This window comes from Mastigoproctus giganteus, chromosome 8 (assembly GCF_048544385.1).
Source record: "Mastigoproctus giganteus isolate SK-2022 chromosome 8, ASM4854438v1, whole genome shotgun sequence".
In the NCBI taxonomy this organism is placed as follows: Eukaryota; Metazoa; Arthropoda; class Arachnida; order Uropygi; family Thelyphonidae; genus Mastigoproctus; species Mastigoproctus giganteus.
The window spans coordinates 60,622,971-60,640,795 of record NC_143582.1 but is presented as its reverse complement, the minus strand read 5'-3'; the positions used below and the strand labels follow the sequence as shown (position 1 = coordinate 60,640,795).

General features: G+C 35.2%; 1 protein-coding gene across 1 annotated transcript in view; it reads left to right on the top strand.

The window, feature by feature from the left end:
• The window catches only part of LOC150081563 (proto-oncogene tyrosine-protein kinase ROS-like), a 356,247-nt gene that overhangs the window by 174,582 nt on the left and 163,840 nt on the right, over positions 1–17,825 (top strand). The window contains exon 19 of the mRNA XM_090380246.1: positions 8,815–9,084. Within this exon, the coding sequence (XP_090236372.1) occupies positions 8,815–9,084 (270 nt within the window). The remainder of the gene's footprint in view (positions 1–8,814; positions 9,085–17,825) is intronic.

Here is a 17,825-nt window from a genome sequence, read left to right as displayed (position 1 = left end):
AGTGATAAGACACAACTTATTGTAGCAGTTTAAAAAATATGTTCATTTAACAATTTCAATATCATAAATGAAATGGAGTATGTTGTATGATTTTTTAATGTATTTATGCTTCTTATTTGTTAGTTAACATCCTAAACCAGCATAAGTGTTATTATTTAAAAGTTTTTTTTCTTGTTGGGGCAGTATGGATAACAATGTGGAGCTCTACTACTAGATGGTAAGATTGTGTCGAGTTCTATTTAAAATTTAAGCATTTTACTAGAATGATGGATTCTACAGGGTCAAAATGTTAATTAACACTTTCAAAGGAGGATCCCACAACTGTAGGATCCTTTTCTAAAAGTGCTGATTGTTGGGGCTATCAGGCTCAAATATCGTAGGAAATGGTCATCTGGGATTGGTCATCACAACAGATCAAATGTACAAATGCATCTGCTTACATTACCACCTCTGTACAACAATTTCTGATCAAGAACAATGTTGTCCTGTTTCCTAACTCTTCATACTGTACTGAACTCTGTGAATTCTTTTTTGGTTCTGAGACTATAATTTAAAATGAAAGGGAGGAGATTTAATAATATTTTGAATATCCAACAAAACTTGACAAAGGCATCGCAAAAGATAACAAAATGGGATGGGAGAATATGAAATGAAGAACTACTCAATAGAAGTATGTTCTACATCAATAACTAAAAAAGGCACCCGGGATGGACGGGTTCTATCCAGTTATATTAAAGAAGGCAGCAAAGGCAGTAAGCAAATCCTTAGCCATAATTATGAGAGCTTCTTTGGACTCGGGGGGAGGTACCCATGGACTGGAGATGTGCAAATGTGACTGCAGTTCACAAAGGAGGATCAAAGGGCAACACAAGTAATTATAGACTTGTTAGTTTAACTTCTGTTCCAGGAAAATTAATGGAGGCACTGGTTAAAGAAGCACTGCACAATCATCTAGACAAGACTTCAGTTATAGCTTGGACACAGCATGGATTTAAGGGAAATTCTTGCCTGACCAATTTCATTGGATACTATGATGTGGTCACAAAGGAACTGGATGCAGGGAATAACTATGATATCATATATTTGGATCTTAGAAAGGCATGGAAGACTGCTGCACAAATTGGAGCAGTGTGGCATTGGAGGCAAATTGCTGCTATGGATAAAGGGATGGTTGAGTGGGAGAAGACAGAGAGTGGTAATCAATGGACACTGCTCATCATGGACTAGTGTTATTAGTGGAGTCCCTCAGGGTTCAGTATTGGATCCATTGTTGTTTTCTGTATTTATAAATGATATTGATGATGGTATATCAAGCATAATGTCCAAGTTTGCAGATGATACGAAGGTTGGCAGGGTTGTTAAGGACACTAATAACAGTACGCTGCTGCAACAGGATCTAGAAAAGTTGAGCAGATGGGCTGAGAGATGGCAAATGAAGTTTAACATTGACAAATATAAAGTACTACATATGGGAAGCAGCAACCCCAGAGTGACGTATCAACTCTGTGGTACTACACTGACAGTGGTAGAAAACGAAAAGGACTTGGGGGGTGGGGGTAATTGTGCAGGCAGATATGAAGTTTTCTGAGCAGTGCAGACGGTCTGCAAGGGTAGCTCATAGTGTCTTGACAATGATATACAGGAATATTTCTAGCAGGGATAAGGAGGTGATTATCCCCTTATATAAAGGCCACACCTTGAATACTGTATACAGGTCTGGAGGCCTCATTTCAAGAAGGATGTAGAGCTGCTGGAACGAGTACAGAGAAGGGCAAAAAGATTAGTGAATGGAACAAAGGATTGCTCTTACGAAGAAAGGCTTAAGTTTTGCAAATTACAGTGTCTGGAACAAAAGGTTGCTCTTACGAAGAAAGGCTTAAGTTTTGCAAATTACAGTGTCTGGAGACTAGGCACCTGCGAGGTGATCTGATAGAGGTGTATAAAGCCTTGAATGGTTTGAGCATGCTCAATGCTGATGGAATTCTTCCTCTTGCTCAGAATAATTATTTGAGAGGGCATAAATTCAAATTGAGGAAAGACAGATGTAGGATAGATGTGCGGAAGTTTGCCTTTAGCCAGCGGGTGGTTTGTTGGTGGAACAGATTTCCATCCTTTGTTGTGAAAGTTGATAGCCTAAATAAATTTAAGGCTGAGCTGGACAGGTACTTGGAACGAACGGAGGGGTGAAATGGGAGCGTTTTTTTTTTTTTTTTTGGCTGATGCTGCATAAGCTTGCTTTCTTGCATCATATGCCTCTACTAATGCTAATGCTAACTGAATTGTTGAACAAAGTATATTACTTCAAAAGGAATACTATGGAATAGCTGGTAAGTGAAACTTCTTTTATTACAATCCAGAAACTTTTGAATAGTACCTTGTACATAACTATTATTATGATTACTGAAATAATGTCTCATATTATTCTTTTCACTATCAAAATTAGATTAAACAATGTCTAAGAATTAATGGAGAATTAATGAGAGGAATTCATGAAGTAGTTGTCTTATAACTTTTGAGTTCTAATTTAAAAATATACATATAGAGGAACTTACTATTGCATTTTTATTAGAAGATAATTTTTTTTTTAATATTCAGAAAAAAAATTATATCTAAAAAAAAAAAAAATTAACCGAATTTTCTTGTGATCACTGCTTATATGCTGAAAACAATTATTTCACTTAATAGTATCTTTAGACTTCTCTTTCCCTTTAGACAAAACAGCCCAGTCTACTAAACAGGATCATGTAACATTTTTGGCCCTAATACATTGCTATAGCAACATCCTCCAACTAATAGAATTGCTCAGGATTATTTACAATGATATTAAAGATATAGATCAAGTTCAGTACAAAGATATTTCTTAAATTTTATCAACACAATATGGAAGTACATGCACAGTGCATGCATGTCTAATAATGGAGGATTTTAACTTCCCAGATATCGACTGGAAATTGTTGTTGGCCACTTGCACACTAGGAAGACTTTTTGTGGATTTATTGGATGATTGTTTTCTACATCAGCATGTTCAAGAGGCAACCAGAGAGAGTAATACTCTTGATCTGATTATCAGTAGTGTTTATTCGTACATTAAGAATTTGCAGATAAAGGAACCACTGTGTGTCAGTGATCACAGCGTTGCTGATGTCAGATTTACTTAAAGATATTGCTACCATCTGGGGTAAAAGTGACTACAGTAGTCCCAGACAATTTTTAAATTTTATACAGTGGGACCAACTGATGATGTCACCAACAGAAAATTCTAAATGGGAAGCATTCAAGGAATTAATTGTGGAAGCTACTAAGCTTTTAATATGGATTAAGAAATACTGTTAAAGGTTTAGGCCTAAATGGATGTCAGATGAACTAATGAGACTTGTGGCAGAGAAGAAAAATGCATGGGATGAATATAAATTATCAGGTGACATAGAAGCCCATGGTAGATTATTATTATTAGCTATATGGTGCAAGGAAGCTTGAGGCTTATGCTGCACCAGCCAAAAAAAAAAAAAAAAAAAAAATTCCTGAGTTACCCTGAGAGAGAGAGAGAGAGAGAGAGAGAGAGAGAGAGAGTCAAAAGTAGAAGGGAATCACCAAGAAAGAGAAGAATGATGATAGCCAGCTTAGGACCCTGGGTGTGCCAAGCCCATACACACCAGATGTGAGCCCCTGAGGTTGATATGAGCTAGTCTGTAATAAATTCACAAAGGAGATTAGGCAAGCGAAGGCGGATTATGAGAAATCTTTGGAAAAGGATTCTAAGAAAAACAGCAATGACTTTACTTATATAAACTCTAGAAGGAAGGAGATGAATCAGATTGGTCCACTTGATATCGATGTTTCGACTGTTGATGATCCTGCTCAGATAGCTGACAAACTGAATGAGTATTTTGCATCTACATTTACACATGAGGAATTCTGTAGGGAAGTGGAGGACAGAAGCTTATTAAACTCTAACAGGGAGCTTAATGATTTTGTAATAACTGAGAGCAAAGTGAAGGAGAAATTGATGAAGATAAACATAAGAAAGCCGACCGGGCTAGCCGAGTGGGTAAAGTACCTGCCCGGCAACCCAAAGGTCGCGGGTTCGATTCCCGCCTCGGGCTTGGATCAAAGTACTGCAAAAACCTTGGGAGGTGCAATATGGCCACAGAAGCCGATGCGCCAACAACTACCAAATCAAAAAAAAAAAAAAAATAAAATAAAATAAACATAAGAAAGGCACCTCAGGTGGATGTTATCTATCCAGTTATATTATAGGAGGCGGCAAAGGAAGTAAGCAAACACTTAGCCGTAATTACGAGAGTATCCTTGGACTCGGGAAGTCCCCATGGACTGGAGATGAACAAATGTATCCTCAATTCACAAAGGAGGATCAAAGGGTGGCATGAGTAATTACAGACCTGTTAGTTTAACTTCCGTTCCAAGGAAAATAATGAAGTCACTGGTTAAAGAAGCATTGCAGGATCATCTAGACAAGATTGCAGTAATAATTCAGACATAGCATGGATTTGTTAAAGGAAAGTCTTGTCTGAAAAATTTGCTTGAATACTATGATGTGGTTACAAAGGAACTGGATGCAAAAAATAATTTGATATCATAGACTTGGATTTCAGGAAAGCTTTTGATACTGTTGTGCATGGAAGACTACCATACAAATTGGAGCAGTATGGATAAAAGGGGGGTTGAGTGGGAAAAGACAGAGAGTGGTAATCAGTGGATGCTGCTTTTCATGAACTAATGTTATTAGTGGATTCCCCCCAGGGTTCTGTGTTGGGCCCACTGTTGTTTTGTATATTTATCAATGATATTGATGAAGGTATATTAGGCTTAATATCCAAGTTGCAGATGATACTAAGCTTGGCAGAATTGCTAATGACAGTAATGGCAGTATGCTACTGCAACAGGATCTAGAAAAGTTGAGCAGATGGGCTGAGAAGTGGCAACTGAAGTTTAACATTGAAAAATGCAAAGTACTGCATATGGGTAGAAGTAACCCCAGAGAAATGTACAAACTGTGTGGTACTACACTTAGGGTGGTAGAAAATGAAAAAGACCTGGGAGTAATTTTACAGTAAGATATGAAGTTTTTTGAGCAGCGCAGACAGGCTACCTGAGAAGGTCATTGGGTGTTTTCAATGATATACAGGAATTTTGCTAGTAGGGAAAAGGAAGTGATTATCCCTTTCTATTAGGCAGTGGTCAGGCCTTGAGTATTGCATACAGGGCTGGAGGCCTCATTTTAGGACGGTGGTAGAGTTGCTTGAGCGAGTACAGAGAAGGGCTACAAGATTGGTGAGTGGAACAAAGAGGTTCTCTTACCAACAAAGGCTTAAGTTTTGCAAATTGCAGCATCTGGAGACTAGACACCTGCAAGGTAATCTGATTGAGGTCTATAAGGCCTTGAATGGGTTGAGCAGGCTGAATTCTGATGGGATTCTTCCTCATGAGCATAAATACAAATTGAGGAAAGACAGTTGTCAAATAGATGTGCAGAAATTTGCCTAAAAGCCAGCGGGTAATTGATTGCTGGAACAAACTTCCATCTGTTGTTGGGGAAGTTGACAGCTTAAATAATTCAAGGAGGAACTAGACAAACTTTTAGAGGGAATGAATGTGTGAAATGGGTTTTTTTTTTTTTTTTTGGCTGATTCTACATAAGCTTGCTTTCTTGCTTTCACATACCTCTACTACTACTACTGCTGCTACTATTATTATGTTCTACAGTCCTGAAATTTAGGGTGTCTGTTTATTCTTATAAACAGTTAAGTTCCCAGATATCCTGGGAATGGTTTGGAATTTAAATAGAAAGGGTGTAAGAATATTTGCTGATACTATCGAGGCAGTGTTAGGTGTTTCGGAAAAACTGCTAACTTGGGGGGGGATGCACAGACTAATAGATTAACAATAACTGCAGGCAGAGGTGGGAGTGGTTCTTGCACTGCTTCTATTGGAATGAACAGCAGCCTTGAAAGTGAGGTGCTGGGGATTTCAAGAACTGCTAGGGGTCATCAAGAAACAAGTAAATACATGAGTTGCATTACGGTAACTAAGACTAAGAACAGGTGCATGTACACCAATGCTAGGAGCATAGTAAATAAATTTGATGAAGTTGAAGTGCTCGTGAAGACATCAAATACTACAGACATTGTTAGGATTTCAGAGATGTGGTATCACTCAGATATAAGCAGTGCGGAATTTGAATATTGGGAGTACAATGTATACAGAAAGAATATAGTGTAGTTTGATTAGCAGTACTGGGTGTTCCCCCAATTCCGCAATTGGTACTTGGAGACATATACAGTACTCTGTAAAGGCCAGATAGTGTGAGTTAGTATTTGTGAGGCCTAGGGGCCTGTGGAAACCACCATCCCCTAGTTACTATCCTTTGCCAAGGGGAGGCCGGCCCGGTCAGTAGGAGGAAATAGACTCTGGCAAAGTGAACCCTGGCGTCGCCTGAGCTTCCCAGGTCGAGCCCAGAGGGAAAAAAGATTAAGAAAGCATGACAGGGGAGATAGTGAGTAGGGGCGTAAAAGAGGGAGAGAACAGTGTGGGCAGTGGCAAAGGTGGCAGCCAGGTTGAAAAGGGGTGACCACAGGGGGAACCTCTGGAGTAGGAAGCCCATCCTTTCCCAGAGGGGAGGAATTAAAGTAATGGTGGGCTAGCCACTAGATGAAAGTGGAATTTGGGAGTTCACCTGTGGGGAGTAAAGATATAGGGAAAGGGATCCCTGTAGTGTAGTGAGTATAGTGTAGTTTAGCAGTAAAAAGTAGTGTCGGGAATAGAGTGCAGTTAGGGAAGGAAGGAAGTAGAAGTAAAGAGGTGGATGTAGGTGGAATCATCCACCTTAAGGATTTAAAAAAGGGTTAGATAGGGAAGGTGAATTGTGAGCACATCTCGCCTGGAGAAATAAAAGTCATGGGTAAAGCGTACTAGGTTGCCACATGAATGTCACTATCTCACACCCTTGAGAAGTTGAGCGTCAGCAGCATCCAGATGCAAGGAAAAAAAAACTAATATCCTGGTCCTAGGAATGCATGGGTTAGCAAGGGAGAAGATCTCCAGAGCTGCAGTGCCTCAGTCGTCTCATATATGATAATAAAGCAGGGACCACACCAGTAAAATGCTGTGAACTACTAAGCAATTCATTCTAGATTACAGGCATGAGGCCCCCTGGGGGTCTAACCCTTGATGGCCAGTGGTACTTACTATTCTCACTAGCCATGCAGGGGTTGTCTGCGTCCTGAAATAGAGTCATTATTGTCCTTTATTTATACAGGGTTCACCTATCTTTGAGTTCTCCTGTGATCCCATCAAATCAGTGCTGTCAGAGTATCCTGGCAGACATCCAGTCCTATGACAGTGTCAGCATCCTACATCCAGTGGTGTCAGCACTTTTCTTTAGTCAAAATGGTTCTTTGTTTAGACAGGGTAGCTCTTGGTGTTGAGGTGCCCTGGCATATCCAACACCAAGCATGGTGTCAGCAAATGGTGCCATGAGTGGCTCATCCAAGAGATCTACTCAGGACCTAATCCTACACTGTGAAAATGTAAGCATTTTATAACATTAGGTGTTAGCAGTCAAAATTGAATGATGTTAGAATCGGGTGGTCCAGTTAAGGTAGTTATTTAGACAGGAGTGCTTAAGTTGGGTCACCTCCAGAGCCTTGGACTTTTTGGGTCCCATTCATATTTATTCAGCAAGTTGTGAATACTGCCAGTACATATTCAGTCAGTGCTTTGTAATAATGCTCCTATGTGATAAAAAGGTGCTCATGATCATTTGGCAGGTCATGTATCTTTGAAATTAAAGCAACATCTGTGATCTTCATAATCTGGACAGTAAATATATATAACATGTTCCTACATTTCACTTTCACCACACTTGATTGTAGGATCATCAGTAATTCTAGAAAGGTCAGTTTATCCTTGAAGGATCCATGCCTTTCATGGTATTGCATTGTGATATGGAAATTACACTGAGAGCAAATTGACCCTCTATGAGGGAATCTGCAATAATTGTATGTCAACATTGTTAGTGGTACAGCTAACAATGTTGTAAATTGTTAGCTGTACACCGCAATTAATTTACAGCTGTAAATTAATTGCGGTGTTGCAGGGAAAACTGGCTGGGACCACATAGTACAATAATTGAAAAAAAAAATTTAATATCATTCAAATGATCACCACACATAAACAGTGCAGACTGCCTACTCAGTTATGCTGTTGAGTCTAAATATTCCATAAATTTTGGCATGAACATCTTAATATACCTCTTCCGTGTATATTATTATTAACATTATTATTCATGCAGCCAGGCTTGTGGCATTTTATTTATACTGTGTATGTTATTAAACTGTTCTGATGCATGTTATTTTATGGCTGACCATTACTAACTGGTCATGGTGTAGTGACAGAATTCTGCATATTTCATGTTACAGTCAGCACAGTATTGAAAAATACACAGTCCTTGTTTACTAGCATGTGCTGTGTTTGGCAACTGTAAATCACTGTAGCTAGGGGCTCATGGCCACTGACTGCCCAAGTATGTAAAAATTCCCACCTACATCCTTTTGGAAATCTTAAGTATCTACTGATATTTTTCCTAAATTACATGTAAATAATCTGCCAATTTATGCTACCATTCTTAGTAATCCTTCTGGCTCTCTTGGGCTGTTCCAAGTTAGCTATTCTTGCTGTCTGCTAGTAAATTTCTTATGACTGTTATCCTGAATTTCAGAAAAGACTCTCTTCCTTCTTATAGTTTTCTTAGAAGCTGTTGATTCATTTTTATAATATACTTTTCATATCTTACAGGTAAAAGCTCAAACATCAGTTGGTGAAGGCCCACCCAGTGATACAGTTGAAGTACAAACATCTCATGAACACCCAGTACCAAAATTGCTTCTAGCTAAAACAGATGCAGTAAATATGGCAGATGTGGATGCGCATGAGGAGTTATTGCTATCTAGTAAAGCCACACAGCCTGTAGCTGTTGACTATTTGGCTCAGGAAGAAAGGGTTTTTTGGATAGAAGAAGGTGGTGCATTAATGTCATCAGGTTTAGATGGCTCAAATACTACTTTGGTAAATAGTGTCGTTTTACCAAATTTATGTTTATATAATCATTCTGTAAACATTTTCATGATAATTTTGATTTATATTTAATGAGTTCTTAAGGGTTTGTCATGTAAACAGAAGTCATTGCATCCAAACATCATCTCCTTAGCACGAAAAAACAATAGTATTATTGGGACCTTTTCACATGAAGGATGGCATTTTCTTGTTTACATTCAAATGGTTGGATGGCTTGACAAAATCGTATGTGCTCTATAATAACCATTCATTTGTTCTATAATTAGAAATAATATTTTTGAATATATTTGAAATAATATTTTTGAATATATTTAATTTTTAATATTTTAAGGGCAACTTATCAGTAAGAAAAAAGAAACAAATTGTCATACTAATTATGTATAAAAGGCCAAGCAAATATTATTTATGTTGTAATTAATTAAAAGAAATTTCTTGCAAAATTATAAACATCTTTGTTTGGATTTATTGGCCATGTTAGACTGCATTTTAAAATAAGAAACTAAGCAATTAATCAGGCTTTTAAGTCTCAAATTTGGCAACTATGTAATTTTAACATATCTATATATAGTTTTTAAATTTTTTCCAATTTTTCAACATTAATTATATATAAACTGTATATTTTTTATTTATAATAACAAAAACACTAATACCATACATACTGGTAAAATAAAATACAACATGAAAATATTGCATTTGCATATGCCATCTGTTATTTATTTATTTATTTTTTTGACTTACCAAAGCATATTCTTCTTATATTCTGCTTCTAAAGATTAAAAGAAAAAGGGTGTATGTTAAATTTTGATAATAAGTTGATGTTCCAACAACTTTGTAGTAGCATATTATGTTTTTATATTAGTTTTCAGTAATTTATCCCTCTATGAAAAGTCCTTCATTTAAATATGAAGAAAGTGTTATTTATTTTGCATTTAAAGTGTTCTTCATCATTAAAGTGTTCTTCATCAAAATAAGCTTACCTTGATGTTTATAAACAGGCATATTTCATACCTGCCAACAATTCTGATAATTGGATACATCTTCCATTTTTCCAGTAAGTTTAGTTTTCTTCAGTTTTTTGGTCAAGTTTTATGTTATTTTTGAAATAGGCCTTTATGTTATTTTTTTTTTTCATCTATGTACTGAAAAACCAACATTAGGTGGCCCTGCCTGTTCACTTTGTTTTGTAGTAGCACATATGTTTTCTATTCGTTTTCAGTCATTTATCCCTCTATGAAAAGTCCTTCATTTAAATATGAAGAAAGTGTTATTTATTTTGCATTTAAAGTGTTCTTCAACATGTAATGTCTTACCATTGGTTCACTCTCATTAGTAGTCTTTATTGGTACTTTGTGTATTTGGGAAAGAAGTAGGTTTAGCTTATAACAGTCAAGATTTCTTTGAAAAAGTTATTACAGTTATTTAAAATACTGTCAGGTGTAAAAAATCAAGTATCATTTTCACAAATTTAGGGACACACATATATATACATATGTTCCCCTGCATTTTGAAGTCAGAAAAAAGGAAGCAGATTGCATTTTAGAGTTTCTTCAGATGTGACATTAATTGCCCTGTGGCAGGAAAAGTTAAAAGGCACTCACTGTATTAAGTGCAGAAAACACATTAGTAACATCATGTCAAGAAGACAACAAAAAAAGTACAAAGTTTTTTTTGTTTTTTTTTTGTATTTTTTGTTTTCTGTACTTCATATATAATAAGTTATTACAGTTATAAAGAGTTAACTTTAATATCTCATTTCAGCTATTGTTTTTTATGCAGGTAGTGTTAACTGGTAGGTAGTTTATTCTATGTCATGTAATGTAGTTGTGTTTGTTGTTAAAAGTAAGTTTGGTTACTTTGAATATGTTGAGTGATCTGTCTGCACTCTGTTTGGTAGTCAATTAAGTTGGGCACCATGGACATCTTCAACCATATAAGGGAACATAAAGTTTTTGAATAGCCAATGTTAAGTAATTGAACAGAACCAGGGAGAGGAAACAAGCAAGGGACTTAAAAATGCAAATTTGGCATGTCATAGTAATGTGCGCAATTTATCCACTGCAGTGTGTGAAATACATTAATTAGTTATCACTAATTTTGAAGAAAAGTCTGGAGATGCCATTCAAACAGTGCTAGAATGCAGTTCCAGAGAGTTCTAGCTAAAGTGGGATTGTTTCATGTTTCCAATTTTCAATTTGTGAAAGTAAGCAGGTATGATAATGTCTTCTTTGATCACAAGACTTTTTGTTCATGTTTCCTAATTAGTTTATCTTATGCTTAATCCATCAGTGGGTACACTTTCCCATGCATCTTTACTATCATCATAATCACTACCACAGCTGCAAGATCGAGAATTTAATACCATATTATGCATTTCACCTTCACTTATATAGTTATAGTCACAGAAAGCTGGCAGCACCAGCTTTCTGTGCTTGGCTGTTGTTGTTTCATTGTGTTTCATTGTTCAGTTGAACCATTTGGTATCACTAACTATTGTTTTAATTGCAGCTGATCTGACAAACCCCAATTTTCTTTTTTTTATTTCTGCAGTTTTTTTTTTTTTTAAATTTGCTTGCTGTACACCAATGCTAGACCTTTTACTGATGGATTGTAGTACATTTAAAAATGAAAAATTACCTAAATATAATTTTTAATTTGCTAATTTAATGAATTTTTTAAAATTTAATTTGCTTAAAATTATATTTAATTATTAATTATAAAATGTCTGGCAAAGAAAAGCAGTTAATTAAATGCTAGTGAATCACATTGGTCTGCTAGATATGAATGGTACAACAGTTGATGATGATGCTGCTCAGGTTGCTGACAAACTGAATAGATATTTTGCATCTACATTCACACAAGAGGAATTTTTTAGAGATAGTGATGGTAGAAGTTTACAGAAGATGTAAAATATCTATTCAATTTATCAGCAACCTGAGCAGGGTCATCAACAGTTAACCATTGACGTCAAGTGGCCCAAACTGACAAGTAAGCAAGAAAGCTTCAAATATAACAAATTATCCCCAGTCATGCTTGGAATTTTAAAAATGCCTCATAGTAGTGCTCAATTCACACTCATGAGAATATTGAGTCAGGTTAGAAAAACAAAAATGGAATTTGTATCTTCTCTTTCTGGTGAAGTTTTGAAAATGCTCCTGACAGTCAATTTTAGACATCAAGGCCATTGTTATGAACAAAACTTGATTCAGCATTTCTGAAGTGGGCAGAATATTCAACACTATCTTTCTTAAAGCAAGCAATCAAATTTTCAATTAAAAGCATATTCATAAACAGCAAAATGTTAGCTAGAAAATTTTTAAAAACATACTGTATTGGGTATACAATCCTATGGCTGCACATGTATCATGCCAGTGAAATTTAGCCAGTTTAAGGCATTTTGGTGCCTTAAGGTGGTGCTTGGTAATTTTTCATCTCAGATTGCAGCAGCCATATCATCTGCTAGGGTGTCTAGAATTTCTGTGAAGTTTTCCCTGTCTGTTATGTTATTCTCAATGTCTTTGCTTTTCTTATACAGAATTCTTCCAGTCTTTTCAGGATTCACTTATTTTCCTTAGTTATTATTTAGTTTTCTTGTTTTAGTGCAGTAATTTTTGTCAAGAAGACAAAAATTACTGCACTAAAACAAGAAATCTGAACATTTCAAATAATTTATCTGCTTATATAAAAGTTATCTTGAATTTTTTCTAATCTGTGTTTCCAACTATTAAGTAGATACAGCTTAATAGATGGCAGCACAAAAATAGTTTTAAAAACCAGAGGAGAACAACTATAGCCCACCTCCTCAGAACTTCATTGTTGGCACCATGCACTCCAGCAGCGATGTTCTCTAGGCATTCTCCACACCATCCATCTGATATATATAGGGTGTAGCGAGATTTTTCACTCCACAGAACAAATTTACTGCTCTAAAGTCTATTTATAGCATTTGTTACACCATGCAAGGTGTGAGACAGCTGATTGTGGTTGGTAATCTTTGGCTTATGTGCTGCTGTGCTGTTGTATAAACTGAGATTGTGGAGCATTGCATATAATGTGTTAGTACAGGCCTCAATCCTTGTTGATGCTTTAAACTTCTGATTGATGTTTCGTAGGAATGTCTGACAAGATTGTCATATTACCTTTCTAAGTATTTCTAAGTATCTTTTGTTCATGTGGAGTGAGCTTCCTCAGTCTTCTTGTGAATTGCTAGGCAGTCATGGTACCATCACACTTCAGTTTCATGAGTACATCAGTGACAGTTCCTGTTGTATTTCTGACTTTAGATGGTGTCAGCTGTGAGCAATTGCATGAATTGGCAAGCTAGCATTATGACATCTGAAAATAGTCAATTTCTGTCTTGAAATCAGTCAGTGCAGCTCTGTATGATGGAACAACTAACTTGTATTCCCCTTCCTTATATACCAATCTGAGTTGCTTATTATCTGTAAAAGTACAATGACCTATGAAAATAGGGGTATGGGAATAGTGTATTTGCTTTATTTCTTATGAACTATAATTCAGGTAATGATAGGTAGCACTACATGTTACAATTTTGCTATCAAAAGTGCATTTAAATTAAAATCTTTATAGTGTTAGCCATCTGATATCAGAGATGGATGGATTTGAATGTAATCCCCATTTTCAGCAATGTGAATAGAAATTCACTATTGTTATAACTGATACTTTCAATATAAGAGGCAATTTTGAGGTTAAAATTCCTGAGTTTTGTTTTCCTTTGAGCTTAGTTTCAGAGATAATGAAGTTTAAAATTTTATGAGTTTAAAGATGATCATGTAAATACAAATAAATAAAGTTAAGAAAAAGAAATTGAATATTCAAAATAAATTAAATTGAATAATCAAATGAATTTAAACTGAATAGTCATTAGAACAGTATGCAAATATATCCCTTTTTTGATTAAAGCAAGTGCTTTCAGCAGAGCACACTATCATTATGTCAGGGAAATTATATCATTATGACTTATGCCAAATAGGAATACATATTTAATATTTTATGTGTATGTAAGAACAGTAGGAATATTTCATGTATAGGAATAAAGACTTGAAATGGATCCAAAAAAAGATAGACTTGATTGAGGGTGCCAACATTCATTTTGAATACAAGTTGGAAATGCAGGAAATGAAGCAGCTAAATTGAAGAATACCATCAGTAATTTTAAAATCAGTCATTGTTGCTGATCTGTGTTTACTAATGTGCCCTTGTAAATTTTGGAAACTGGGCAAAATTATGCAGCATGGGATGTTCTCCAGAAGAAGTAGATACTTTCGATGAAATTATTAGAAATCCATTGAATAACTGATTATCTGTATGTGTATGGAGATTTCTTCTAATAAAATATTGCATGTGTTTCACAGAGAAAGGTTATATTCTTATCATGTAAAGTGGGTTCAAGAAATGGCATTAGAGATAGATACAACTGTCAGACACTATCATTGGCTTTTGCACAAAGTGGGAGTTAACTGTGGTCTCATAAACTGTGTGCTGTGGATGGGAGAAGTCCAGGTCACTAGAGCAGAGATTACCAAGTTGTATAATCTCCAAATGTGAGCATTGGAAAACTCTTCATGGTTTTAGTAAGCACCTTTCTCACACAAGTTCAAATAAATGTTTGGGAAAGTATTTTTTGGAGACAAATTACTTTTTAAACTCCTGATCGATGTTTTGTAGGAATGTCTGACAAGATTGTCATGTTACCTTTCTAAGTATTTCTAAGTATCTTTTGTTCATATGGAGTGAGCTTCACATGAAATTATTTAAATGCATGTTTTGTATGCATCCTTTTTCAAGGAAACATTCCCCAGTTTTCTCCGTTTCCCCATTTAAAAGCATTGCTGAATTTATAGTATTCTCAATGACGGATTGTTAAGGAGTTTCAATCACTTGGCCACTATGATCTCCAGATATTAATCCTGTCAATTTTTGTGTATGGAGGCTACATGAAGGAGAAAGTTTATGCTGAAGTAGTTGCACAGGTGAAAATGTATGCTGAAGTAGTTGCACAGGTGAAAATGTATGCTGAAGTAGTTGCACAGGAGATAGTTTCCCAACTGTTGAGAGTCTGCATCTGTTTTGTGATGTTGCTAAGCATGCCTTCAGGCTCAAAGTGACCACAAGCATTTGTTATAAATCTTTTGAGAGTATGAACTGTCTTGATTATTTTGTTAGTTTATGAAGTAGAATTTTGATGTTTTCAGTAAATAGAGCACTAAAAAGTATCAAAACATTGAGTGAAAAATGATTAATAGTTTTTATTAATCTTTATTTATTTATTTATACAGTTATCAACATTTTAACTTTATTTTTCTGAATTTGCAAATATGCTTATGCTTTTATTTCTTTATGATTTGGAATGCAGTGTATACAACATACAAGTGTTTCTGGTCCTAATTCTAGTACACATATATACAGGGTGGGCAGAGAAACCTTACGAATTTCAAATCATATTATTGCAGCAGCAATACCAAGTAAAGTAGTGGGGCCTAGGTCAGTAGTTAGGTTGTCTCGTTGCATTTCATTAGCAATGGAGACGTAGACTGTGAAACATGTGCTTTCATTATTTAAACATGTTTCAGGAATGGTAACTCTTTTATCATGCTTGTGCTTATGCTTTTATTTGCATGTGTTATCTCCTTCATTCAGTAATGTTGTCATGGTGGCTTCCATGTGATTGTTTTGTGGGGAAATTGCAGCCATATTGTTTTATGATGTCATTACTTGGTGTATATATATGCTGTAACATAGTAATAGGTGGCACAATTGTTATATTGAATATATATAGATATTATCAATATATAGAGAAATGTCATTATGGCTGATTAGGGAAAAGAGCGGGAAAGCTTCCTTGATAATAGCCATCTTGGTTTTTTGGATATTGGTGAGTTTGGGTACACCTGTGATAAAAAATATTTGTTACATGTTTAACTGTATATAAAATGCATAGAGTGCTCCTAATATTTTTGGAACATGATATATTTGTTAGTTGAGGCCCCTGTGCCACTCCTGTGTGATTTGTTTAACCATAATAGTGATATATATTTAATGTTCTCCTTTCCTGTCCACAAATGGCATTCAGTTTGTGATTTGGGCTTGTTTGGGTTGTTTTTCACTACTAGTATAAACTTAAATTCTGGCTCTCCTATTGGCCCAAAAAATATGGAAAAATTTATTTAGTTAGCCAATCAAATTACTCAATTTTCACAGTTTTTGTGGTGCCCCTGCTGAAACCAAGCAGAGGTATAACTCATTAAAGTAGGAGTAAAAATTGTAAAAATAATTATATTTTCAGATAAAATAACAAGGCTTCAGGCATTGCAGTGTGTATATATATATATATATATATATATATATAGGTAGTTCCCGACTTTATGAGTTAATTCATTCCTAGCGTGCGCTCATAAAGCAGGAATTTATTTCCCATAGATGTAATGTTAAAAACAGGGGTTATATTCTCAACAATGAAATTTTACCAAAGTAATGTTAAATAAAGGTCAACAAAACAATAGTTTATGCTTAAATAGTGATTTATTTATCCAAAGAAATGAAAACATAACCTTTAAAATCAAGGAAATTATAATAGTGACAAATGGGCCTGGAGTACTGGGGTCCATAGTTTAACAAATAGATATTTATTTAAAGTATACCCAGTATAAAATAAAATGAAAATAAAATAAAATAAAATAAAATAAAATAAAATTTTATATAAATATATAAATATATATATATAAATAATAATATAAAATAAAATAAAATAAAATTTTATTTTATTTTCATTTTATTTTATACTGGGTATACTTTAAATAAATATCTATTTGTGAAATTATAATAATAAAGAAATTATGTTATACAAATGTTAAAGAATGTTTATTCTTTATCATCATCAACTAAATGCACGCTCATTGATGGTTCTTCACTCATTGGTTGTTGAAAAAACAAGGAGTCATCTTCTCCTTTGGAAATGCTTCAAGAGTCATTTGTTTCCAAGACAGTCTTCTCTTTTCTTTATAAATTTCACAATAGAATGCATAAGCAATTTTTTAAATCTGTAGCAACTTTTCTAGTGTGATCGAAATTCGAATCTTGTGACTCAAAAATCTCAATTGCTTTTTCTATGTATTGAAAAGCTTTGTCAGGCCCTTGAAAGTGAAGGAATGAACAAGAGTTTCAGCTGTTAAATCTTCTTCCTCCTCAGCTTCTTCACATTTTGCCATTTCAAGAAAATCTTCATTTATAAGGTTTCCATTGTGTGTTTGATGCATATCAGTGACATCAGTTGTAGAAACCTCAAGCTGAAATTGGTAGCAATATTAACGATCGCTTCTGTTTCATTGTGTATGATTTCTACTGGTTCTTGAACTCCTTCAAAATTATCAAACTTATGGCAGGGTTTATTTCAAACACCCTGCATGTTTTTCACTGTAATTAGCATTAGCATTAGCATTAGCAGAGGCATATGATGCAAGAAAGCAAGCTTATTCAGCATCAGCCAAAAAAAACCCACTCCCATTTCACCCCTCCGTTCGTTCGAAATACCTGTCCAGTTGAGCTTTAAATTTGTTTAGGCTATCAACTTCAACAACCAGTGATGGAAGTCGGTTCCACCAACCAACCACCCGCTGGCCAAAGGCAAATTTCCGCACATCTATCCGACATCCGTCCTTCCTCAGTTTGAATTTATGCCCTCTCAGGTGATTATTCTGAGAAAGATGAAGAATCCC